The sequence below is a fragment of the Lonchura striata genome, chromosome 18, assembly GCF_050655825.1.
Source record: "Lonchura striata isolate lonStrDom1 chromosome 18, ASM5065582v1, whole genome shotgun sequence".
NCBI lineage: Eukaryota > Metazoa > Chordata > Aves > Passeriformes > Estrildidae > Lonchura > Lonchura striata.
Genome location: NC_140720.1, coordinates 4,311,933 through 4,338,511, shown reverse-complemented (window position 1 = coordinate 4,338,511; position 26,579 = coordinate 4,311,933). Strand labels below are relative to the sequence as shown.

General features: G+C 41.5%; 1 protein-coding gene across 12 annotated transcripts in view; it reads left to right on the top strand.

Moving 5' to 3' along the window:
* CEP112 (centrosomal protein 112) overlaps positions 1-26,579 on the top strand; it is a 185,777-nt gene that overhangs the window by 76,091 nt on the left and 83,107 nt on the right. For all 12 annotated transcript variants that reach the window (XR_014949296.1, XM_077787393.1, XM_085556674.1 and 9 more), the window contains one exon: positions 22,634-22,864. Coding sequence is in view for 11 of the 12 variants with exons in the window: in XM_077787393.1 (XP_077643519.1) it covers positions 22,634-22,864 (231 nt within the window). In the remaining variant the exon portion in view is untranslated. The remainder of the gene's footprint in view (positions 1-22,633; positions 22,865-26,579) is intronic.

Genomic DNA, 26,579 nt, shown 5'->3' with positions numbered 1-26,579 from the left:
GTGGCTGTGCTGCTGTGTGTCTGCTGCAGAGCTCTGTCAATATTGACAAGAGAAAATACAGAAAAAAAACCCAGTAGAGACATTACCTACTTGTTTAGTGATAACTAAATACCCAACTCATGCCCAGTTTCTGCCTGTGTTCAAATACTGCTGCAACAGTAACTTTGCAGCACTGTACTATATTAATAAGAAGGATTTAGGGAGCATTTTTTTCAGAATAGGAGACTCTCTTCAACTTTGATTTGAAAGAACCTATTGTTACCTAAAGTTAAATCACTGATCAACTCTTCTGGTTCATGTTATTGTTTGAATATCTCCAGACACCAGTTCCCACATGGTAATTCTCCCAGTATCAGTGGAAGCAATTTGCTTGAGGGGATCTGGAGGGTACAGATAGAGGTAGCCTGGGAAACATTCAGATGCTGACAGTGCTACTGAAGTCACTTCTGTTTACAGTTTGGAGTAAATAAATTATATTACTCTTTTTTTTTTTTTTTTTTTTTTTTGTACTTCCTTCCCTTTTCTTAGCAGAAGATGTCTTTGGCATGAGAAGAAATGCACTGCTTGCAATGCAGGCTTTCTCTGCAGCCAGTCTGAATCCTGGAGTTGCAATCTAAATATTTGTTTGTTGTATTTTACTTGGAGAAGGGCTCTTGGGCTGCCAGTCAGACTCCTGTAGACAGGCAGCCGTTCACTTTTAGCTTTTCCCAAACAACAGCTTTTGGCTATATTGCAGCATGTTTCATTTACCACCAGTCAGCCCAGGATAATGAACATGACTGTTGATGTAAAGTACCAAATATTTGTTGCAGCATTTGTGTGGTTTTCCTTGGTTGTTATTCAGAGCCTGCTGACTCAGGCTGCCATGGATCCCATTGATGGGGAATATCTGCTGAAATCAGGATCTGGTGCTGGGCCCCGTGGAGATGTTTACACTGGGCTTTCACTCAGAGCATTGCTGTGAAATGGTCAAATGCAGCAGTTCCTTGTGGAAATACTGAAATACTGCAAACCCACAGAGCTGGGGAAGCATTGGGGCTGCAGCATTGGCATGATCTTTGACATAAGAGTTAAAAATAAGCCTTTTCTCTGAACTGGAGCAGACAGTGTGGGCTCAGTGTTCTCTCCATCCTGTGTCCCACGCTGGCTGAGCCTCTGCCTCGGGTTGGGACACCTTTCAAACACCTGTTGGTCCAGCTGTGAACATCTGCCACTTCCTCACTTCATGCACCCTTCAAAGTGTTCTTGTGCCATGGTGGGTGATCATCTCTGATGTCTCCAGCATTTTTCCTCGACTCTCACTCTTCTCATTAGAACTGAAGTTGGATTGTGAGGAATTTGGGGTGGGAGGTGTGACTTCACTCTCTCCTTTTATACTTCAGTCAGCCCAGCACTTGAAATACTTAAAGACATTTTTGGAAGGCATACATAATAGTGCACAAATTGTCATCTGCTGATTAAAAATGTTAACTTAGGAGACAACAGACATTTTGTGCTGTCTACAGTGTATGTAAAAGAGAAAGCAGTTGCCATAGAAACTAGCTCATCACATAATATGAACTCTGAATCTGAGATGGAGTTCTTTTCAGCAAAATGGACTTTCTGTTTCTATAATATGAAATTGAATATATCTTGTAATTATTAAAACGTTGCAATCAGTGTTTTTATATTCTTTTTTGTTTCATTTTAAATATTGGCAGCTGACAGGGGTGTGTATAATTTCACTTGTCTAGGGGCAGGGTGTAGATTGGATGGCAGTAATTTTATTTTATACCAGCACTCCTTGATTAGGAAGAAGCGATTATTTCCTGCATAGACGTTAATAAACATAGATTAATTTCTTTGAATAGGAGTGAGATCAGTATTGCTCATCAGTGAGATGTAAAGGATCTTTATGCCAGGTTTTAACACATCCACTAGGTGTGGCTTTGCAGGCAGGGTTTGTGTGTGATGGCTGCAAGGAATGATTTACACTAATAGACAATAAGCTGTGTGTGGTGTGAAACATTTCTCACATTAAAGGTACATTAAGAAATCCTGAAGTCAGAAATGATCAATTACAAACAGGTGCATGTACAAACAGGTAGTAACTGCAGCATGTGAGGTGCTGTAATGTAATTTCTAAGCAGAGGTAAAAATACTGTGTTAGTCTGCAGAAATGATTGATTTACAATAGAATCTCTTGATTTTGATTTGGTTGATCTCTTGATTTGATTGAAGGAGCTTGTGCTTTCTGTCTGAAGATTGGTGTATAGCAAAGCCAGGCTCTGAATTGCTTATTGATATTACTTCCAATTTTGTCCAAGGTCTGAAAGTGTAGTTGCTGTATTGGATTGTTCTGAATATTACAACTAGACGAATTCAGTAAATATCTGCTGCACAGAGGAGGGAATGCTTGCTCACAACTTTATTAACAGCTTTTAGTTCTTTTGAAAATTGCTTTTTCTGTTACCTCTGTAATGTGTTTGAGACAGTTGTTGAACAGAAGGAAGTTGACTTCTAGTTCATAGAACAAGTGCAGCAATTTGGAAAACAGCAGTGCCATCCACTTCAAACGTTCCCCTGAGCGCTGAAGGGACATCCTCTAATGGGAGACCAGCATTCATTCTGGAGTTTTTTCACAGCATCATAGAATAATTTGGGTTGGAAGGACCTCTGGAGGTCACCGTGCCCAACCTCCTGCTCAAAGCAGGTCTGACTTCAAAACCACCTCATGTTGCTCAGGGCCAAGTCCAGCTGAGTTTAGAAAAACCTGCACTGGTGGAGATTTCACAGCCTTCTTGAGCCAAACACTCCAGTGCTTTACCAATCCAGAGTGAATTCCCTTTTCCTGGACATGCAGCTGGAATATCTGTTGTTAAAATTCAGATCTGTAGGTTCTTGCCCTTCCTTCAAGAAGAGTTTGCCTCTGTCTTCCCCACAATTCCTTACGCTCAGCTGAAGACAGCAATTTGATTTCTCTTTGGTGTTCAGTTCTGCAGGCTGAATAAACCTGGCTTGGTGAGCTCCCTGCAGGTCCTGGTGGTCCATTCCTCAGCTTGCAATGTTTGAGGTCCCTGTGGATGGCACCCTGCTCTCCACACTGGCTGCTTTCCCAGGAAATGCCATCTGCAGCATGGCAGGAGTCACTGTGTCCATCATGCAGGGTGTGGCAGCAGGTTTCAGCTGTGCCAGCCCATTCTGAGATTTGAGAAGTGCCACTCGTTTGCTGACTCCTGACTCCTCCTGTCCTCCTGTGAGTTCTCTGCTCACACTGGAGAGAGGTCTCTGCTCACACTCCTCTCATCCCTCCAGTCCGTGTCCCTTCAGTTTGACTGTACAGACCCTGTAAAGTCTGTATCAAAACCTTGCTAAAGATAAATAACACTTACACTTCTGTTCACGGCAGAGGACAATCATTTATTCAAGCCTGCCTTGCCCTGGTTTATCCAGCTTGCTGTTCGCAGTGACCCTTTTATGCTTCCTGTGCCTGGAAATTACTTTCATTGAGTTTTACACCATCATTTTTCTAGGGATGGAAGTTAGGGTGTTCTGTCTGTGATTGCCTACTAAATTACTATGTATTACAAATTAAATAGTTAAATTTCTTAAGAGTGTGCTTTTTTCTCTCATCCTTTCTCTAAAGAAAGATTATCCAAAATCAATTTAGTCTCTCTTCCTTAGGTCATCAGATGTTAATTCCATTCACTCACTGTCACCATAAATCAAGTTTTGAACAGTAGTCTGGCTGTTAAATGATATATCTCTTGATAGGAGAGATTCTATGATCCGCTCAGTTCCTCAATTCAAAGGTATTTTAAATACCAAGTGAAAGAATGAGACACTGGGCGAGAAATGGTGACAATCTGTAGTTTGGAATGTTAACACCACTTGTTTTGGCAGCAGTACTGCTCGTAAAACAATAAGATCCATATGGATGCTAATTTTCCCAATTTTGAGTAATAAATACAACCTCTTTATGGTTTAAGTAATGATATTACTCAATACCACTGCAGGTTCCAGTAGATGGTTTCATGATGAGGTAATAAATAGCGATTTTGGAGAGCTGATTTATTTGTGTTTTTCTTTTATGTGGTTTCTGATGGGGGAAGAAGAAATCCCAGAGCCAGTGCAAAGCCTTGCCTTCTCCTGTAGCTGACATACTTTGGCTGAAGATATGTCAGCTGAGAAATATGAGCCCATCCATACAGCTCTGCACGCTCCCACATTAAAGTATTATAAAGGAACCTTCAAGTGGAAAACCAGTAACAAATTGCAGCTGAGATGCTTATGGCAAATTGCACTGCCCTGCGTGCCCCACCACTGCTCTGCCTGTTCCTCCACACGCTGCTTTAGCCTGGAAGAGAAATGGGAGCCTGCTCTGGTTCTCCTGAGTTTCACAGACAGGAGCTGCGAGGGGGACGAGCCCCCAGGGCGGGTTCCCCACGGGGCTGGGATGATGTTGCTGGCACAGACCCGGGCTTGAGTGTTCCACCAGTAAAATCTCTGCAGCTGTTCCCCACTGCTCAAACCCTGGCGTCTCTAGCAACTCCTCCAAATCTTTGCTGCCTCAGAAGTATGGAATTTGCTGTCCCATCCCATGGAGGGGCAGCCAAATGCTGTGCACTCTTTGAGCCCTGCTCCCAGCCCGGTGCCATGCCTGCTGTGTGCTCCCAGCTCCAGCATGGACTCTGGGCACACCACACCCCACACAGCATGGGCTGGGGTTTGTCCCCTGCCAGTTCTGAGCTGTGAGTGACAAGGAGGTGCCAGCAAAGGGCTCCTGACAGGCTTCTGTGGGATGTGCAAGCCAGGGAGATGGGGCAGCTCAGTGCAGTGCCAGGAGCCTGTTGGACCTGGGGGATGCAGCTCGTGGGGCGCTGGCCGTGTGCTCTGGGACCACCTCCTGAGGGACCCAGCTCAGGAGAGGCCATTTGCCATCCCCACCTCTGAATTGTGGGCTCTCAGCTGCCCTGGCACAGCCCTGCAGAGCCCACTGAACAGCAGCATGTTGGCCTTGGTATCGCTCCACACTTCTAGCCTGATTCATGATCTCTTGTCTTTTCTGCTGCCATTTGGTGTTTCTGTTTTCCCTCGCACCCAGATAACAGCAGGGATTTTAGGTTCTGCTTTTGGGGCTGTTCCAGATAGAGAAAACATCGTGAGTCCTCAGCTAAGGGCTGTGGGCTTGTGCTGGCCTCAGACATTTGAGCTCACAGAATTGTGCATACCTTCTCTGCAAGTTTCTTTTTCCTTTTGAAAACATTTTTCTTTTTTTTTTTCCTAAGAAACAAATTAGAAATAAAATCCGTTCTTTTAAAGTACAGTGATTATTTTCAGTATGGAGTCAGACAGCAGAGCTGTTCCTCAGCTCAGTCACCTTTGAAGAAATGATTGTCACCTTACCTGAACAAAAACTGTTTCTTCATTTGAATGAGTGGCACAGACTGTGACAGTGATTTAAGGTCTTTAGTGTTGATTTCATGCAAGAAAATATTTTTCACAGTATGACTTGAAAGTAGACTTTTTTCCCCCAATTACTCTACATGTTGGCAGCAAATTAGCTTTGAGGGAATATTGTGCACATCATAGTTCTCTGTTGATGTATTGGGGAGTCATTTTTGGATCTTTTAGCTCAGTCAGACCAATGACTGACGTTGTTCATGTTTTCCCTTTCTGTGGATTTGAAAGACTGCCTTTTGACAGGGAGGGTGAGATGGAAAAAAAGCAGCCAAAGTACAAGAAATGATTGGCAAAGTGATGATATCATTGAGTGTTCAAAGACTCTGCAAATTGAAGCTTATTAAGGTGACATTTTGTCTTCTATTCAGCACTAATTGGAATCATGCCTGGGTGCATGATGTGGAAGGTACTTAATACCTGAGTGTTTATCATGACAAAATGACAGGAATCGATGTCAGGGATGCTGTAGATTTCTGTTTCATGGAGAAAACAATATATTTCAAACTGCAATTACATATCTCAGCGTCATTTGTATTCATGTGTCTGAAAGTCCTTCTAAAATAACACAAATAAGAAAACATTACTTTTGACCCCTCAAATATCAGCCTGACCATGAATATTCCATTTTCTGGTTTTAGAGTTGTTCTTCAGAGTTCGTAAAACCATCACTAAGGTAGTTTAAGGGGAAAAGAAAGGTAAGAAAAAGGGACAAAACCCTCTGACACAGTATTTTCACTTGAAACAGATCTGAAAATCCCACGAAGAGTGAACTCCATCTTCCACACAGGTGATACAATTCCTCTAAAGTTGCCTCTGACAGCTTGAGTTCTTTTGTAGACTGTGCTTTCTGCTGTATTGGCATCTGTAAAATGAATTTAGAAAAGAGAAACAGCGGAGAAAGTGATTTTTGGAAAGACAAGCTGCTGCAAACACAGAATACACTGTACATTTGAAGGAAGCTGCATGTTCTCCTGCTGTATTTAGTATCCTCAGGGATTTCTGGGTTGGAGGGCACCTGTGTCCTGGCTGGGTTAGCAGCAGGAGCAGTGTGTTACTCTACATCTTCATCTTGGACCTTACGAAATTCATGTCTTCAATTAAACCTCTAGTTTAGTATAAAATTAATATTTATTCAGCAGCTGATGAAGACAATAAGCTGGTAGATGACACTGTTACCTGAGGTGCTGTTTTTAAGGGAGTAGAGATTGGTAATTGCAGGGTAATATGTTTTTTAAAACCCAAACAAAACAGAAACAAGCAAAAAGCCCAGAAACAAACAAAAGGAAAAATGCCACCCCAAACACAAATCAATGGAGTGTGGATGCTCACAGGAATTACTGGTCATTAAGTGACTGATCCAGCTGCCTGTGTGTCCCTGTGAACTCCAGCAGTCCTGTAACTAATGAGATGTTGACAAGCAGTAGTTTAGGGGCTGCTGGTAATTATTTGTATTGCTGGAATCCTCTCGGGGGTCTGAGTCTATGTTGTGTTAGTGAAAACATGGAACAACAGACAGTTCCTGTCCCTGAGAGCTGATACCATAATTGTGCTTGTGGGATGCTGCAAGTGAGGGCAGAGGAAGGTTGGGGACCTGAGATAAACAAGGTTTATCAGTTGGTTTCTCTGTGGGTTGGTGTGGTTGGAGCAGGGAAGCAGAAGACACAGCACATGAGCTGCCTTCTTTGAGTGCCTCTAATAACACCAAAAAATGCCCTTGCATGATTTGTCTGTGGCTCTAAGAGACAGCTGAGGAGTGCTGGCCCCCTGCCATGTCTGCAGTGGCTGCTGCTCTCAGAGGTTCTTGTGTCACTGTAAGGAAAAGGAAAAGTGTTTGACTGAGGTGGGAGATGAGCACGTGAAGAACATTTTTGTCTGTTCAAAGTTTGGGAAGCCCTGCAGTGATTGCCATGCTTACAGACATGCTGGTTGTTCAGCCTACTCACATTTGATAATGACTGACTGGAAGCCTTCTGAAGCAGTGTATTGCATGCATTTCCTCATAGGAAAGCAAATTTAAAGAATAATTTGTTATTGTTCCTTTTATCTGTTGGATGCTGTTGTTGGAGAGTGCAGGGGGAGAGGAGGGAACAGGACCCAAGCTGTCAATATATCATTGGTGATGTTAGACAGAAAATATTAATTTTTTCCTGCTAAATTCAGTTTGGGATATGTGAGGAAGTGTGTTTGTGTATATATATGTGTCTGAGTGTGTGTATATGTATTATTGCCCTCTAATGGATAGAGTCTGAATGGCTCAGCTTTGTCTGCTTATGTGGGGCTTGTAGCAAAACATTATTTTCAGGATGTCTGATATTTCCCATTTTAGAAGAACTTTATGATGCTTATTCAGAATTCTGATGCATCTTTTGTAAGTAATGTTCCTTTAGTTTGTGTAATTGGAATTCTGTAGAAAGTCCCACAGCTTAGAGAAGTGCCTTTTTCTCTGAAGGGTTATTTCAGCTCAGCTGTAACTGGCTTGAAATTCAACATTTTATCCTGCTATTTTTACCACAGGTCCAGCATAATAGCTGAATTTTGAACAGATTTCTGTACAGCAATGACATCAAGGGCCTTTTGGATGTGTAGATCTTACTCCTTGGCTTTCTTCCATCCAGAGATTGTCCCTGTCCCAACACCCCTGCTGAGCACCCGGGTATCCAGGACCTGCCCAACTCCTGAGATGGGGATGGAAGAGGGAATGAGCTCTGCTCTGGTTGATGGGTGTTCCCAGGGGCTGCTCCACCCCATCCTGCTGAGCAGCTTCCTGCCTGCTCCCACCTGTCGTTTGTTTTCTAGGAAAAGTGGCAAAAGTATGTAAGGTAACATTAATTCAGACTGAGTTTTCAAATCTACATGAGATTCATGATAAAGTCAAGTGGTCTACTTATGTGTGGTGGGGTTTGTTTTGCTTTTTAAATTAAGCTGTCATTGAAGGCAACTGTGGCATGACTCAAGGAGGAAGGCTGCAGGTTAGCTGGGAATGGGAATTCAATTGTCTGTATGAGAGTTGTCCAATTCTCCATGTTTTTTATAGTGGAATCCTAACTCCGCCATGTTTCTTCCAAGCAGGGCTCTGTTTCCATTCAATAATTACATGTGGGGGGATTCAATTTCAGAATTATCTTTTGTCTCTCTGCAGCCATATTCTTTTCCTTTTCAACCTTTGCAGCTTGCTGTTGCAGCAGGATAACTGTGCAGTGTTTGGGACAGGCAGCAGAGCAGTCCTGGCTCACGGCTTCCTTCCCCTCCCTCATCCATGGAGCTGTGAGTGTCCAGAGCCACCTCCCTCCCCTCCAGGAGGCTCCTGAGCAGGGTGTTACACAGACATTCCTGATGGATATGGATTGCAACGAGCCAAATATTCCTACTCATGAAATCCTGTCAATATTCAGGGCAGAACAGCAACTCATTTCACAAGGCTCTGCTACAGCACCTCCAATCTCTGCACGCTTTCAGCTGAGTCCATCACATTTCTATTTATGATCCAATTACAAGCTGAGTGTAGGCTGGAAGAGCAGAAGGAGTGGCACATTAATCAAATTCCCTTGTAATGACTGTGCTCTCATGTGGCTGATGCTCTGAGGTGTGATACAAGGTAGGGCACACAGTGCTGGATTTTCCTGTCCCTGCCCAGGGCTGGGCTGTCCCTGGGCTGTACCTGCTCAGCTTGGCAGGCATCCACAAAAGGCTATTGTAGCAATGGGAGAGCTTTTTCCTGGCAGCAAAAGAAATTGTCCCTGTGTTTCAGGCTACTACATTTTCCATTTGTGGGGAAAATAGAAAAAATTTGCATATGTTAAGAGGGAGATGAAGGATGTTGCAGGAGCATCTTCTCAGCCCAAGATGGGAATTTTATCTGCATTTCTAAATATTGGTGTTTTTCTTCTGAACATGATGTTTCCTAGCAATATGCTTTTTCCCTTGGAAAAGTTATTTTCCACTTACAATACATTGGCAGCCATTGTTTGTATTGTTCAGGATCAACCCTAGGATTTTTCTAAATGTTATTTTGATTTGATGACTTTGTTCATCAGTGAATTATGAAAGCTCTGATTGTTTAGGACACGAGAAGGGCACAATGCATTACTGGGTCACATGCTCACTTAATGCATGCACATTGTGGTGGCAGTAGTAATAGCTCCATTAAAGAACAAAAGGTAGCAACACATCGAAGCTCTGGATCTGGCCAATCCCCTCAAATTACCATAAATATTTGAGCAATCTGAATAGTTTTAGACTCTGTAGTAAAGCTTTCCTGTTTTTATCTGGCACTGAAGGAATGTGGAATAAAGTATTCATTTAACAAAGTATAAAAATATGTGTGCTATGCAGTTATAATCATGTGTCATTAATCAGAAAATACTGCAGAAACTCTGACAAATTAAAAACACAAGGATGTGTCTGCAAGGGCTTTTTCAGTCATTAAAAAGCTGCTTCACCTCTCAGGCAAACTATTTAATGGCAACTCCTTGCTCAGTGTACTGACATCTTCAAAGGCTCTGACATCTGTCGGCCTTTGAACTACCATTAAAAAATATTATCCCATTTCCATTCTTTTATGCCCATTTTTTTAATTATAGTCCTTCTTTCAAGTTAGGAACATGGTTGGTTTAAATGATGCTGTCCTTTCGTTTTCAGCCACCCAGCTGCGGTTTGAATAAATTGATGTAGAATCAAAGGCGGGACTTTAAAGGGAAAAGGTTTGATGGACTTGGACTCCGAACCAGATGAGGTTTTATGATGAAAAGGGTTTAATCCCAGCACAGGCATCGCTTCTATCAGTCGAGCAGTACAAAGCGATTCATATATATAGGTTCACGAGAAATGATCTATTTTTTTTTTTTTTTAAACAGCACAGATCTCTTCAGGACTTGCAAATGTGGCATTAGCTAATATTCAGAGAGCTGATTTCCTTTCATCCACCAGAAGCTTATGATTATAGTACAGTTCTCGAATTGGAAATGAGAGCTGCAACACAGATTTAAAGCTCTGCTGTCTGATTTGTATTCAATATACATGTCACTGCGGGACAAGCCAGTCTAGGCCGAGCTGGTTCAATGAAGGGAAAAACAGTTTCAGCATCAGAAATTCTGGGGGGGTGGGTGGGAAAGGTACCAATTAATTCTTACCTGCTCTACCTGAGTATTGTGTGGGATACTTAGTGGATTACTCTCAGTGCTGAAGCTGTGCAAGCAAACCCTTGTGATAAGGTTTTCTTCTGCATCCCTGGCATCAGAGGCTTCGAGGGAATACACAGGATTTATCACTAATGGCTCCTAAAGCAGCCATTTATATGGAAGGCAATGTTTGTTTTTCTGTGCCTGAGTTTCAGGGAGTTTAGCAGAGACAGCCCTGCTATTCCTTTATGGCCATAACCTTCATTAATGTGGTAATTAGGCCTGTGTGTGGGGAAAGCCAAAATCTCTGTCTCACAAGTGCATCAGAAGCCATTTGTCAAAACTACCACCTCAAGGTATCCAAGAAACAATCTCTCTACTAGTTCCCTGATCTTTGTGTTAATAGAAATGTGCTATAAAGTCATGATTTCTTATTTATTTTCACAGAGTAAGATTGTGTTCTTCACAACAGTGATGCTTTCCAGAGAAGGAAAGCAGCAGGTTTCAAAAGTCTGCAAATTCTGTCCCCTTAGAAGGCTGATGTACAGAAAGGAGCCAGCTCCCTTTGGTGCTCTGCCTCCAGTCAACAGTTTCTCCTTCAAACCCTTTCCACAGCTGTTGTTCCCTGCCAGAATATTCAGTTTAGGAGTAGTACATTTTTCCTGACTTCTTAGTGCAATTTTGAGGTTGTGTTTTGGGTTTTTTTTTTTGTTTTGTTGTTTTGGGTTTTTTTTGAGACAGTAGTAAATATAAACATGGGCCTTTATAAATGGGTTATTTTATTTGACTGCTATTTCACAGTCTGCATGTTTAGTATGTATTCAGATTTTTATATTTAAACTGTGTATTAATATTTATTCAGAGTACAGTAGATCCAAAACAGTTGCATAAATAAATCCGAAGAAATTCTTGCCCCAGGATGCAGTGGCCTATTTGTCATTCAGAAAATGAAGTGGCATCAACTGAATTCAAGGACAAACTGAGAAGGATGAAAAGGACAGAGATCAACAGAAAGGTGCCAGAGGAAGATACCGAGCCAAAACCCCTCTCAATTTCAAGAGAAGAAATGTTAGGCACAGTTTTCATTTATTTTGAACAGATCATCCTGTGATTGATGTCACCTTTCTGAGCTGGCAGCTGTGGAGCAGGAGGCTTCCAAAAGGTCTCTGGACTCAGGAGAGCCACTGTGGAGGTGGTGGGAGTTGTGCAACCAGCACTCGAGGGTGGAGATGCAGAGAGGGAGACCTGAACCAGCATCAGCTGCGTGTGTGTGGCAGCAGGACCATCACCTCATGCCCTCAGTGCCAGCCTAACACCCGAGGTGGTGAAGGACCACCTCCTCTAGGATTTTCCTCCTCAGGTGGAGATGACACATTTGTGTGTTTTATATCAGGATTGTCTCGAGACAAAGACTACCAGAATGTGCTTCTTTCCGTGAGAAATTCATTTGAAAAGGAGAAAGCCAAAAGCTGGACCTGTGTGTGTAATTGTTCATCTGATTTGTGTAAGCAGCTGATGTGAGGATGAGAATTTACCACAATTGACTAATGGGAATGCTGCAGCTGTTGTTGCTGCCGTGCAGAAATGAGGGATCCATACAGTCAGAAGCTGATTATTTCTATAAAATCTAAACCTGTGAGTGATACAACTTTTATTTCTGGAGCTGTTGGACTTCAGGATTCCTGCCCACACATAATGCCAGTCATGAGGCTGAGAACAAGGACTTCATGTTTGGTTAAAGACTGTCACCTTCGCTGTAGCAGTGTGACATCAGAAATGAGAGAGGTTCCTGCTCCTTGGCCTCCTTAACAGAGCAGAATAGGGCAGGTGGTGTTTTGAAATCCTCTGTTGTTGGCCCAGAGAATGACAGCATTGGCTTCCTCAGTTGGCATCCTGTGATTATGCTGGAGTTTTGAAAACTTTCTCTTTTTCACCTCAGTAACAGTGAGGGCAGGGCTTGGACAGAGGTGTGAGCTGGGGACGTTCCTCAGGCGCCTGTGGAGATGCTCCTGGCAGAGGCCTGAATGGGAGCTGCTGTCCAAAGTGGCCTTTTCTACAAGTATGAACTTCAGAAATTAAAGATGGGAGATATTTGGTGCATGGACAGCAGATTACTGAGGCTTTTTATCTGTGTCTTGTCTTTGGTTTGTCCTGGCAGGTTTTGTGTCTGATGCTGTTTCTGTTACAGTCGTCGTAAAACCCTATGGGATGTATGAGGTAAAACTTGGGAATATTCAAAAGTTGTGTGTTTTGAGCAACACATGCATCCAAAATAAAAGTGTGTGATGCTTTTCTAGGAGTTTTTTTGAGGCATGGGGTTGTTTGGTTCTTTAACTTTTCTATAGTTCTATAGGAGATCTTTTTTATAGTCAACAGGCAAAGACATTCTCCTAGACAATTCAGCATGTTCCTCTTCTGGGCACAAATTGGGAATTACACTACATTTAATTTTGCTGCCTCATAGAGATGAATGTCTGTAGTAATCCTTAAATCTGCAATACATCATGTCTGCATTTAAATTGGAATTACACATTGTTCCGGAAGTGTTAATGCTTTTAAATTTAATGTGTGGAAAATTTAAATGCAAATGTTTTTTAAAAGCTTTGACTTAGGGGAGGCTTGATGCAAAATGGTCTGAGATTGACAGGTGATTCTCCCCAGTCCACTGCAGAGATCTTTAGGCTCCATTTCTGGATTCCCTTGCGGGAAATTCCTGTCCTTCCTTAAATATCAGTAGCATTTCTTCACTTTCAGAACTGTTGTTGTTTCAGAACTGAACATATCCATGACATCCATCTGAGAGGAGTATTTGCCTTTCACATCCTGAAATGCAGAAATTAAAGCTTTACAGTTTTTCATAAAGGAAAACAGGGAAGATGTTTGGTGTCATTTGCCTCAATCATCATTTGAGGATGGATTGTTGTGATTTATACAATGCAGGAAACCTGGTGTTACATGTAGATTTTCATTTATTTTTTTAGCCACTCTTCATTTTATTTATGTTTTGCTCTCATGAGTTATTTTTGGGGATCACTGCATTAAATAGGTATTTATGGCTGATTTATTTTCTTATCTCCATCATATTTAAGTTCCATTAATGCAGTTATGTAGGTTGTTATGTGCCTATTTCAGTGTCTCCATTAAAATTCTGGGTAGAAAGACAGAAGGAAATGAGTCCTTTCCTGGCAGGTCCCTTAGCAGTTTTATTAGAATCATTTTGTTTGTACAAGGAAGAATACAAAGGTAAACATTCCTTTCATCAGATAAAAGCAGAGGAGAAAGAAGGTGGAATTTTTAATTTCTGTCTCACTACTCTGTTTCAAAGCAAATTCAGTAAATCAGGGAAGGAGGAACTGCTCTGGATCAGTCTCCAAGGCAAGAGAGCCAAGTCTGTTACAGGTCTTAGAACAGTGAAATGGAAAAAGTATTTACATTTATCTCAGTTTCAGCTCGGTGAGTAATCCTTTGGCTCAGCAGTTCTCTGCACTGTTTGTTACACGTGTAAGCTCAAGGTTCTCCCCTTCAACTAGAACTCATTTTGTTGGGAAGGCAGTGACAATAACCAACCTAGATGAAGTTCTGCTTTCCAGCTGCTGTTAACTAAATTGGAATCAAATGTACTTATGTAAATTAAGAAATAGAAATAAGCGCTGTTAATTTTAAGCTCTTTGTGGAGATGTTCAAATGGATGTCTGATTTTCTTTCTTCCCCCCCCCCTCCTTTTTTTTTAAGCCCAGTTTGTAGCTTAAGTGCCATTTACATTAACTGGGATTTAGGCAGCTGACTGGCTTCTGTAAAAGTCCAGATCTACTTCAGTGCTCTTCTTTTGGAAAAAATCCTCAAAATTAGTGTTTTGCTAAATGCCATGTCACAGCAGAACTCAAAAACATGCTGCCCCTTTCTAAGATGTAGAAACCAGAGTGATGCCAATATTTTGAGTGTGACTTTTCCCTGCTGGACTTTTGATACCTGTGTGTTGCTTGTTTCTTTTTGGCTTTCATAAATACCTGGCAGAGTCAATGAACAGTTTGGGGGTTAAATTACCTGTTAATTGTTGCCTAAGTGTGTTTATTTATAGGTATGGCACAGGCAGATTCATTTTTCCTTAGTTTTGTTGGAAGTGGAGCTGAGCAGAAGGTAACTTGTTCTTAGTCAGCCAACACTTCCACTTTGTTTCAGGAAATTATGAACATAATTAGAGAAGACAGAACAAATAAATTCCTAAAAAGTAAAATCTCTTCTTGAAGGGTGCTGAACTTTCCTTGGGATGATGTTCAGTGCAGGAATTGTGGTGAGGGGGATGTTGGCCATGGTTGGGATGCCAGAGGTGAGTGATGTTTCCCTCCAGCAGCACTGTACAGGTAGGGTGGTGTTAAACCATCCCCACACCAAAGTGAGACCCTGGTAGATACAAGATAAGCAGGGTTAATAGGAATAAACTTTTATCAGATTCATGAATGTTAGAGGCATTTTTCAGAGCATGCACAGTCCTGGAATAGCCAAGAATCTTAGCAAGGAGGTTTGACCTTTAAAAGCAGCTTAATGCTGTTAAAACTAATGAAATGAATATATAATTAGCAGCTCGACACCTCCCTTTACAAATCCCTTTACAAATCCCAGGGGCTGTTTTCAAGAGAGGTGTCAAAGGTGCATGTGCAAAGGTGAGAGGAGCTGAGGTTGTGTGGGGATGGAGTGGATAGACCTTTGCATAAATCCTGAATGTGGAGATTGAGGTCTGACCCTGCTGAACTGCACATTTCACCCTTAGTGTCACCTGCACTGCTGTTGGTGAGGTTTTTCCCACTGGATATTCATCTGTCTGAGCCTGAGGAGCTTCCCCTTCTCTCGTGCTGTGCAGGTGCAGGTCAGTGAGTGCAGCTTTGGCTTGTGTCAGTTCTCCTCCAGGACCCAAACTTGCTGATATCCAACCTGATTTATAAACTGAGGACATTTCACTTAGGAATGTATTTATAAATCTTCACCATTTCACTGCAATGTAGTCACATATAGGATATATGTAGAGAAATATATCTAAATAGGATGAAGATGGCTCCTTTTTAAGAAGCTCTGCAATAGAACCAACATTCTGGAGAGGAATTTTTCTCCTCAAGAACAGAACACTTCAGTGTGCACAAAATACTATATAAGCATACAATAAAATGCATCTCTGAGTATTGAAGTTGATATTTGAGTGTTTCCAGGGAGTCTTAGACCACTGCCCAGGACTGTTTATAATGGTGGGGGTGCTAATTTCCATCGTTTCCCCTGGAAGGGCTTGCAGAGCCCCATGCTCTTGGAATGATCAGTGCTCTTAGGAACTGAGCCCAACCTGCTGGTCTCTGAACTGTTGTTCATTTTCACTTCATTTCACACCATTTCATTTATCTGCTCCCTTAAATACCACATTTATGGGCCTGTGTGTTCTTACCCAAAAGGCATTTAAACTTGACAGTGTAATAGATTGTGCTGTGAAAGCTAAATAGCTGTTTATTACTTATCCCTGTTAATTTGTGCTCTGCCACATCATTACCCATGTGATAATGTGCCACTGGTTTTCTTTGCAAGTGAAATTTCATCTTTTAAAGTATTCATAATATTGACAAATTGCTGATTTTAGGAGTCGCAAGAGAAAAAGGCTAATAAATTCTTTACATGTTTTAATTGAAATTGCCATGGTATAGAAAATATTTTTAATATAGTTGTTTAAATGGACATGATTGAGTTCATACAATACAAAAGAGCCACAAATAGCTGTCAGCTGGCTGGAATGGCCAGTTGGAATTCCTTTGGCATGGAGAAAAGCAGGTATAGTAGGACCAGTGAGTCAGACTCAGTTGGATGATTTCTGGACAGAAAGATCAGAAAGATTAGGACTGTACCTGGCCCTTGGTTGGCAGGGTTCAGAGGGTAAAAATCTTGAGAATGGTTCCTGCAAACCAGAATAAGATCAGTTAAGAGAAGGATTGCTGTCCCTTGCAGAAGCTGCAGTGGAAAAACTCATGAATATAAACCAATTTTGTTCTAAACATAAAATCAAAATTACACACATTTGAAGTTCTTACAGCTCCACTTTTTTCTAAGCTTAGAGCTGCAAATATTTGTTTATTTTTCCGATTTCTTTTATGTTAAATGCATTGGTTGTTTTTGTGATGGTAAAGAAACTTGTATGATGTTCCTCATCATTTGATAAAGCTTTGTTTACTCACAAGAGAGCTGAAGTCGTTCAGATTCCCACTTTGCACAGATAATTCCCTTTACAGTAAATGTTTTACAGTAACTGTACCACCAGTCACTGCATGGCTGGGATAGGACACTTCATGTCCCTCTTCTGGGACACTGCCCTGCTCATGGGTAAAAGGGGAGTCATTGTCACCACTGAATCACTGAGTGTTCCTACTTGTTCCTTGTTTTCCTTTCTCTTCTTCATCATCAGAGTGAGATTTGTTTTTATTGCAGACTGCCTGGACCGATCTCCATTCAAAAATAATCCAGTGCCCAATAACAAATGTTATGGATGCCTCATCCGTGGCTGTCACACCACGGCAGCGTTGCAAGGCACAGAGAGACAAATGTCCCTTTCAGAAGGGCCCAGCTGAAGTTCCCCAGCACACGCTGCTCATTTCACTGTTCTTTTCTGAGGAGGAAATGCTGAGAAGGTCTTGGCAGAGGCTGCTTATCCTGGTCAGACAGGGCTGTGACTTACAGGCTGGTATTTGAGGTTGTTATCCTAGAGAGGGTCTTTGGGGTCCATGCTACTGCTCAGAGGTTCAGGGGTTTGCTGTAGGTTTTTTAAAATGTTACATGCCAGCAAAATTAAACAGCAAAGTGGGCCCTGTGCAGTCATCTCTGACTGGAGCCAAGTTAGCCCAGCGCAGAAAACTTCTGAAACTCAGTTTGAAGAGTTGTCAGGAGCCCCTTGGGAAGGGCAGGGGTGTTTAACAGCGATGCTCTGCTCCAGCAGCCCGAGTGCTCCCAGCAAGGCAGGGCACTGAGGTTACTGCAGCTTCATCTGCCGGCATCTTACTGGAAACCCGCTGCAGCAGCACCTCAGCTGCTCTGGACCTGCACCACGGGGAATAAATTCGAATTAGGAGTGCATTTCAGCTCAACCCTCCTCTGCCTTGTTTTCGTGACTTTCAGCTGCCCTGGCCAGCGCGGTGAGCGTGGTGCTGGGTGGACGTGGTCCGTGTGTCCGTGCGCTCATCCCGTCAGGGTGGAGATGCTCCAGCCTCTGCCTCAGAAACTGATCCAAGGAAATGCTTCATGGGGGTGAAGCAGCAGCTCCTGGAAAAATAAAGGGAATTTGTGTTATTATTGTTTTTAATTAGGCCGTAGTCATTCGGTCCATTTCTCATCCCTGTTGCCTGTAAGTGGAACAGAGTTTCAGACATCAGCAACAGATTTTAATTTAAACTTTTTGCCAACTTTATATTTTCTTATGCAATTTACTTTTTAAAATTAAGAGCACATGTTTTCCTTCCAAATAACACGCAGTACATTTATTGGCATTTTAAATAGGCCAAAGTGAGTGACCAACCTTCTTTTTCTTTCAAGTCTATTTTTTCCCTGCAGGCAAATTGCTGTGGGCTTATGACCCACCCTTTTTATGACACTATTTCAGCACAGATATTCTTAGTTAGAATTCTAAGTTATTTCTTTGAAACAGAAATAGAAATCGTCACCTTGGCCAGCAGTTCCTTCATCTAAGGGACATACAAATATGTCACATAAACCTTTATGAAATCTCTGTCACACAGTTTATGTATTTTTGTTCCATTTGGGAAACTGTGTAAGGTGGTGTTGTCTTTCTATTTGTTGTCCTGTATGTGGATTAATGGTCATTTTACAAAATGCTTCCTTGTCTGAGACATGTTCCTGTGGCATGTCCATCCTGGGAATTGCTACAGACTTCTGCATCCTTTCTAAAATAGATACAGATCTCTCTTATTTCATGTGCTTGTACCCACACCACTGAAATAGAGACTACAACACTTTGATCCAGAAAAGGCAGCAACTGGCAGTAACATTTTGAGTCCATTACATACTGTCAGCCCTTATTTCTTATATTTAATCTTCATTTAGCACAATAAAGATTTGCTTAGATGGGGTGTTTAAGGTGAGTTTTTCTAACAGCAGCTCTTGTACTCAAGCAGTTGTTTGGACCATACAAACCATTTGGTTCCCAAACAGAGATTTGGGCAGCCAGAGGAGAATTTGAGAAACCAAGACTGAGAAAGAGGACTCAGTGTTACAAAGAAACCATCCTGCCTTTGGATCTGGAGCCTGAGAAGTGAGATTTTGTAACTGCAGCTTTTATTTTCCCACAGAATCCTTAAGAAAAGACAGTTGCTCAGAAGTTTTGTATTTCATGGATTTTTCGCAACAGAGAATTAAGTCATCTTGGGGCTTTTTTTTTTATTCCCTAATTTGCCTACATTTAAGTGTAATGATAGTTTATTAAACCTGGCATGTGGAATAGCAGAGTTTTAGTGCTGGAAAGTTTGGGATTCATTTCCTGCAGCAGTGGGGACATGTTTGTGTCACACAGAGTTGTCTCAGGCGCTGAGTTGGGCGTAAGCTGCTTCTGCCACTGACTTTGTTTATGGGAAAAACTAATCTGCCTGTGAGAACTGGACTTATTTGAAAGTAATGGACAAGAACTGTGTCTGTGATCCCCAATATAAGCTTTTTCCAGTCACTTTGGAGAGATTAGATGTCTCTTAACATCATCTTACTCGCAGTGAAGTTGCTCCAGAGGGACTCCTTTAATCATATTAGTTTCGCTGCCATCACCCCGTCTTCAGAGTCTTTCTTCTTCCCTAATAGAACCAAATCTGCTTTTGCCATCTATTAGGTCCAACATTAATGCTCCTTTGCATATTAATTACCGTTGCTTTACCTATAACATTCAGCTCACTCTCAGCTGTCCCCAGTTTTGGCTCTGAAGGCTGGGAGCTGTTACTTTCCCCTTACAGAAAACACTGGATTGTGTTTCATTTTCTAATGACTTTGTGTAAGAACCATTGAATAAAGAAGGAAGTAAGGCTTAAAAGATGGAACAGGAATTCACCCAGTCTTTATTTTGGCCTGTAGTGTCATTTGTCAATTAATTTTCCTTGTATTATAAAAAGTTAGCCTTGATTTCTTATCCTAAATATTTTAACAAACTTTTTAGGGAACTTCTGAGCAATGTAATTTCTTAGTTTCACTTATGTGTGTGTATTGAGGGTATAATTAAAGGAAGTCTTTAATTTTAAAATAGGAGAAAAAAAAAAGGAGAGTAGGGGAATGAGCTTTCAAAAAGAACTCTCATAGATTAAAAGATAATTGTGGCTATTTCAGGCAGGACTTGCACTGGGGCAGCTGTTAAAAACCCCAAATTCTCAGTGTGTCAGTTTGGAACTCAGACCATATCACCCATCAGCAATTGCAGCTCTTATCTTCATTGAGTTAGTGCTGCTTTGGTTAAAGAAAAGCCAGGCAGGCTGTCATGTTCTTGTGATCTGGAGATGAAATCATTTTCCGAAAGAATTACAAAAGTACATTGTGGATTATAATTATACACTGAAACTTACTTTACATTTTTATTCTGTATACAGATTTAAAAAGAAATTAAACATGTGTAGAGGAAAAGCTCAGGAAAGGAAGGAAAGGATCTAGCACAGATTACAGTATATGAAACATATGTTTGGGATAATGCTGATAGGGCTGAAATATGTGGCCTGTGGTAGAGTTCTGTATACAAATGACGTGCTCATTCCTTCTCCACCATACACACACTCTTACCTTTGACATAGTGGGGACTAATGCCAGTGACTAATTAAGAAAGCATGGAAGCAGAATAAGTTTCTGAGATGGTTGATATTATTTAATGCATGTTACAGCTGGGATAGCTGAAGGACAAACTGAAGGTTTGAAGGGAGATGATGTCTTTTATTATACTATATAGTTCAAATAGCTTGAAAAAATAGGCAAACTTTCAAGCCTTGATTTTTTTTTTTTTTTCCCCCTCTCTCAGATCACAGTATTTATAGGAATCTGTCTTGGGAGATTAATGTACAAGGCAGTAGATCTGATAGTCATTCATGTCCCAGCTTTGGTCAGAAACAAATGTTTCCTTTTCAGAGTTTTGTACTAATGTGGTTCTCAGAGGCTGCAAATAAATGGTGTAGCCGAGTACAGACAGCGTATTAAAAATGTCTGAAGAAGAAAAATAGTAGTTGGAGAGAAACTGGCATTCCAGGACAATGGGAACTTTAAATATACACTGCTTTTCCTCAGATTTTCCTGTGAAACCTTTAATAAGCTTGAGCTGAGTCACCTGTGCTTCCTTGGTAGAACATCAATTTCTGCTCTCAGTATTGTCACATCCTGTGAAAGAGTTCCAGGCAACTGCGAAGTTTCTTGTGAGACAGAGGGAAATTCTGTGTGAGTTTTGTAGTGAAAGTGCTGATTTTCAGAATTGCACTTAGGAATGAACACATAGCTGTGCTTTCAGTGTCATCCATCACACTTAGCTGTAAGGACAGTGCTTTATGTCCCAGATGTGATGCTCCTGTACCCCAGTGAAGAACCCACAGAGGAAATGGAATTAGAAAAGCAACTAGTGAGAGTAAGTGTAATCTGAAGTAATTGATGTGTATCTACTCCTGTGGTAAAGTAGCAGAGTGAATTCTGTGGAATTAGGAGTTGATAGAACCCTGGTTACTGAGAATTTTAGACTTTCTATACTGACAAACACTGAGCCCCAAGAGAACACTGCGTTTGACCTGAAGCCATAGGGAAGACTTCCAAAATGGAATGACAGAACTGGGATTATGGGTGTGTAGTTTGAATAGAAGTGTGTAATATCACATAGTAGAAAACTTAGAGTTTAAGGTTTTAGAATCTAGTAATGTATATGAAGCAAGATAAAAATTTTAGGACAGAAGCTAGTCCTTCCTCTTTACCTTCCTCTTTGCCTTCTTCTCCATAAATTCAAGTAGAATTGTGTACTTAGATTAAAAGGTCCACATTGCGGAGCACAAGTAGTTAGTTATTAGACTAAAAATAGAAGTAATTTAAATAAAAATAATTTAATTATTTAATAATAAAAATAAATTTTAAAGAAAATAATTTTTAAAGCATTTAATAAATTCTTAATTAGACAGTTTATCCTTAAAAAGCCTTATATAAAGAGAAATATGTCTCCAGTTTTAACTTGTTAAAGTACTGTAAAACTCACAATTTATGAGACTGTAATATAAATAAAAACTAATAAACATCTAAATCCAAACAAGAAATACCATCTTGCACATTTAATCCTGACCCTGACCTTAGAAGGAAAAAAAAAAAAAAAAACCAAAAACTCAACAAGGAGTACCACAGCTTTATTCTTGCCACTGCCATCACTCCCTCTTTGTGTTCCCCCATTGGAGGCAGGCAGTGGTTGATAAATTGTTGATGATGCTCTGATAGCTCTTTAGAATGATGCAGGTCACTTCTTAAGGATAAAAATAGAAGGCATGGGTAGGATATGTAGTGATTATATGCCTCAAGCTCAATTTCTCCTCCAAAAGTGTCCATATCACCAGGGCTGTGGGCAGGAGGAGCTGTATTTATCCGTGTGCAGGAGGAGAAAGGGAAGAGCAAGAAGAGGGGCCAGGAAAAGGGACAGAGCATCCTCTGAGTCTGCTCCACCCCCAGGTGACAGCCTGTTGGAGGAAACCAAGTGGGTTTTGTGTTGTGGGTTTGTGTGGGTATTGTCAGAGAGAAACAGAAAGTTTCTAACCAGGCAGAAGCCTGAGAAACTGCTGAGAAGAATGTAAATAAGGTTCTTTATCTCTCTTGTTGCTCACATTGTTCATAGCTAAGTTTTGCTGCTGTACATCATTCACTACACACCAACAGTGTGATGTGTTTTCACATCAGGACCAATAGAGTTGGTCTACACAAAGCTCTGTATAAGAGAGTGATGTATTTTGAAATAAATCAGAGTTCTATTCTCTCACCTTCTAAACAGAGTCTATTCATTCCCGTCCTGCCTCAACAGCGTCAGGTTTGGGGTTTGTCACTCTGTTTGCTCTTTCTCTCAGGTGATCTCTGCTTTGGAGAGCCAGATCCGCAAGCTGAGGGAGGAGCTGATCCAGGCCAACGCTCTGCGGAACCATCAGCTGCTGGACCTGAGCTTCCAGAGGGACGAGGAGAAGCTGAAGGCATCTCGAGACAAGGAGGCAGCACTCAACAGCCTGAAGATGGAGATGGAAAAAGTGATATCAGACCTGAAAAAGAAGCACACGGCAGAGACAGAGGCGGCCTTGAAGAAGGTGAGGGATTCACAAAGAGCAGCTCTGCAGGGCAAAGGGGGAGTGAGCACCCCAAAGGTCAGCTGAGCAAAGTTTCCCTAAGGAAAAATGTTTAGGGATCACATGAGTTGATAAAACAGATGCAGACCATGGGATGCCAGAGTCCCAGCACGAGTGTGGGGTTCTGTGGTGGAAAGCTTTGCTCTGGACACGCTGGGGCTGGGCAGCACCTCCAGCAGGGATGGAAGGTGCCAGGAGGTGCTCAGGAGCCAACAGCACTTTAAAAACACAGGTGATTTCACAGGTAAAGCCAGCCAGGAGCAGGCTGATCTTCCTCTGCTGGAGTGGAGACAGTGGAAAGGGTGGTTCTGCCTAGCCAAGCTTTTTCTCCCTTAAAAAGAGGGTGAGCTCTTAAGGAGGGGAAAACTCAGGCTCAGGGTGCAAGGAAATTGTGTCTGGTTGCTCACAGTGGCTCGTCTAATTTTGTCTGTGGGATACATCAGGTGAGAAAGGACTCTGGTAAGATTTGAAAATAGAAATTAATGTTTCAGATTGATCAAGGCTTCCCTCCCAGTCTGTTCTGTGGGGTCACTGCCCACTGTTTGCTGAGCATCCCTTGGACCCCTGTCTTGAATTCAAGTATTCCCCCCATTAGGAAGGTAAAACATGCAAGTTTTATTTCAAAAGCCAAAAAAACCCTACTTAATATTTATGGTAGACTCTGCGTATGTGTAAGCAGATAGTTGTTGAAGTCTCTTTTATACATTGCATTAAGGCACTAAATCACACATTTTCTTGCAAGGGGATGTGCAGTGGCACAAATTAACAATCTGCATGGAGTGTTTGAGCAGCCTTTGTGCAAGTGACATTTCATTTACCTGCGTCAGGTTCTTGGTCTGTAATTTTAAAGAGCATTCGGAGGATTATGTTGGAAATCAGCCAGCCTGAAGCCATTAAAATGGCTGTGATCAACAATTCAGAATCTTTTCTGAATGTAAGGAAAGCTCTGCTTGGCATAATTATTTAAAGCCAAGGTCACAGAAAGTATTTAAACCTTTGAAATTCATCATTAAAGGATTAATTTTAACTCAGGAAGACATTGTCATTTTTGCTTAAAAATGGAATTTGAATCTCAATTCTTTTCTTTCTTTGATCTTTTTTTACATGTGTAGTATAGCAAAAGAAAAGTTAACTTCTTTACATCCTCAAATTAAAGTTACAAATAATCCTTCATAGGGCAATATCTCTAATAGTCTTGAATTGTCATTTCTGTCAGAAATACTGGTTTTCTTTAATTTGTTGGATTTTTTTCTATTTTTCAAAAAATTTGCTAATTTTAAGCTATATTAACTGCTATTGTATTTTTTTCTTTAACCTACTTCCCTATTTTTACCCTAATCTGAAGAGCACATGTTGAGTAAAAGATAGGCGGGGAAAAGAAAAAAGTATCTCTGTTGAAAAGTCTTTCACAGACATGTGAAAATACCTGGCATTACCTTCAAATCTCCATTCCCCATTCTGTTTCATTTCTGTCTTGCAATTGTAGAACTGTGGAAATTGGCCACAAAATCCGAAATTCGAAGTAGCTTAGAGGGCAAACTCCATTTAAAGCTCAAAAGTAGCAGCTTCAGCTAATTTAGTTCAAATCTTGGTCCTAGTCCACAGAACCTTGATGAAGATGATTTTATCCATCGGGGGGAAAAAGCACCTTAATTGCAGCATGAGCTGTGAAATTTGGTTTTGAAAATATTTTCTACCAGATCTTGTTACCTGGAAATTTAGGGCAATATGAGAGAAAAATTTGTTCTCTAAATTAACTTTTTTTGGTGCCAATTCTGTGAAGATTGCTTAAAAATCCAGTGGGAAGCTGAATTTTGCAGTTTAGGCGTGGGACATGTGACTGGCCAGATTTTCTGAAGGTCACTCCATTCTCAAGTGAGGGATCTCATTCCTCTGTGATCTGCTCTGGGAATAATGTTAATTTCTGTGTGGATTGCTTTGTGTCATTGTGGACTGTTGTTAACGTGAACATGAGGAAATAGAAAAGAAATGATTCATACTTCAATGACAAAGAAACCAGAACTGTAAATGGGTGAAGAAGATCCAGGATTCCTCTGGCATTGCCCTCCTGCTGCTCTGGGGACGAGAAGGAGAAGAGAGAGGAGCAGAGACAGAGGAAGGAAGAGTTTTCATTACAGGCACACTAAATATTTCAATATTTGTTGGTGTTTGTAGACATCTTTTTGATACTTAGGGACACATGATTTACTGAGGTCTTTAATTTTCTGTTGCTTAAAAATCCCATCTTTAAGGCTGGGACATTGTTTATTGTAATGTCAGTTCCTGAGCACTTCGGGGTTCTCAGGACTGGTGTTTGGTGGAGATTCCTGGGACATTGTTAGGATTGTGCACCTTTTTTCCTGCTTTGCTGCTGTAAGATGCAGGGGTTGTTCAGCATTTTCTGTACTTACCTGGTGGAGCTGAGAGAAGTTTTAGGATCATTTTTCTGCAAAGCGTTTCACGCTATTAGGAGGGAATTGTTCCCTATGGGGGTGGTGAGGCACAGAGCAGCTGTGGCTGCCCCTGGATCCCTGGCAGTGCCCAAGGTCAGGCTGGACAGGGCTTGGAGCAACCTGGGATGGTGGAAGTGTCCCTGCTGTGGCAGGGGTGGCACTGGATGGGCTTTAAGGTCCCTTCCAGCCCAAGGCTTGCCGTGATTGTTGGGTTTTTGGGAAACACAGCCCTGGTGCTCTGGCTCCTGCTTTGGGCAGGGCCAGGTGTGCTCCAGGTCGATGGGCAGCCAGGGCCAGGGGAGAGCACAAAGCTCGGAGCAGTTCCAGCTTTGCCAGGAATGGCTGAAGGCAGGAGACAAAGTCTGAGTGTGTGCAGATGTGGGGCTTGGCCGTTTGCAGCCTTCTGTGGGATTTTCTTGGCAGAGGAAATGAGCATTCAGCAAGCACGGCCCGAGCAGAGCGCTGGACAGGCTAACAATGCTCAAAGGAAGCAACCTTGGAACACTGAAAATATCTCATAAAAAAGCTCCCTTTGAGCAGCACACATGAGTAAACTGGAGTGGGACAAGATGATGATGGGTTTTTTTTTCTTCTCTAAATAATTTTCAACATTTAGCTTTTTATTGACTTCTTTTCTATATTTAAATAGATATTTTGACTCATTCTGTTAAAGGTTTATGCAGGTTCCAGGAACATCTAATTCTCTGTCAGTGCTGCTTTTCTTGTGGAGAAGTAATTTACATTTTTGTGTGTTGACTGTACTGAGCACACATGAAATTTGATATTAGGACAAATCTTTAGTCAAAAAAAACCCCAAAAACTGAGTTAAACACTTTATATTTGGGGCTGCTTCTGATGAAAGGAAGCTGTGAAGTGGTTCCCTCTGGAGTGATGGACACCAAAGTGGCATAAAACCTGGCCAGAGCCATGCAGATCCTGCTTGTAGAACTTTAATGATGTTGATGTTAGATGTACTCTGAGATTTCTGTGATTTTAAATCAAATCTGATGTTTACAGTTTTTACCTGGTACAATCACTCCACCTCTATCTGGTGTGAATTCCACATAAAACTCAGATACTCGAGGACCTTAAAATTAAAGTCACTCTGTAAGTGTCCACTTCCTTAATTAGGAATAATTCTTCTATATAACAGTTTTATTGCAATATAATGTTTTTGTAATGGGGCCCTTTTCAAAACTCTTCAGACAGTGTCCTGTAGATGG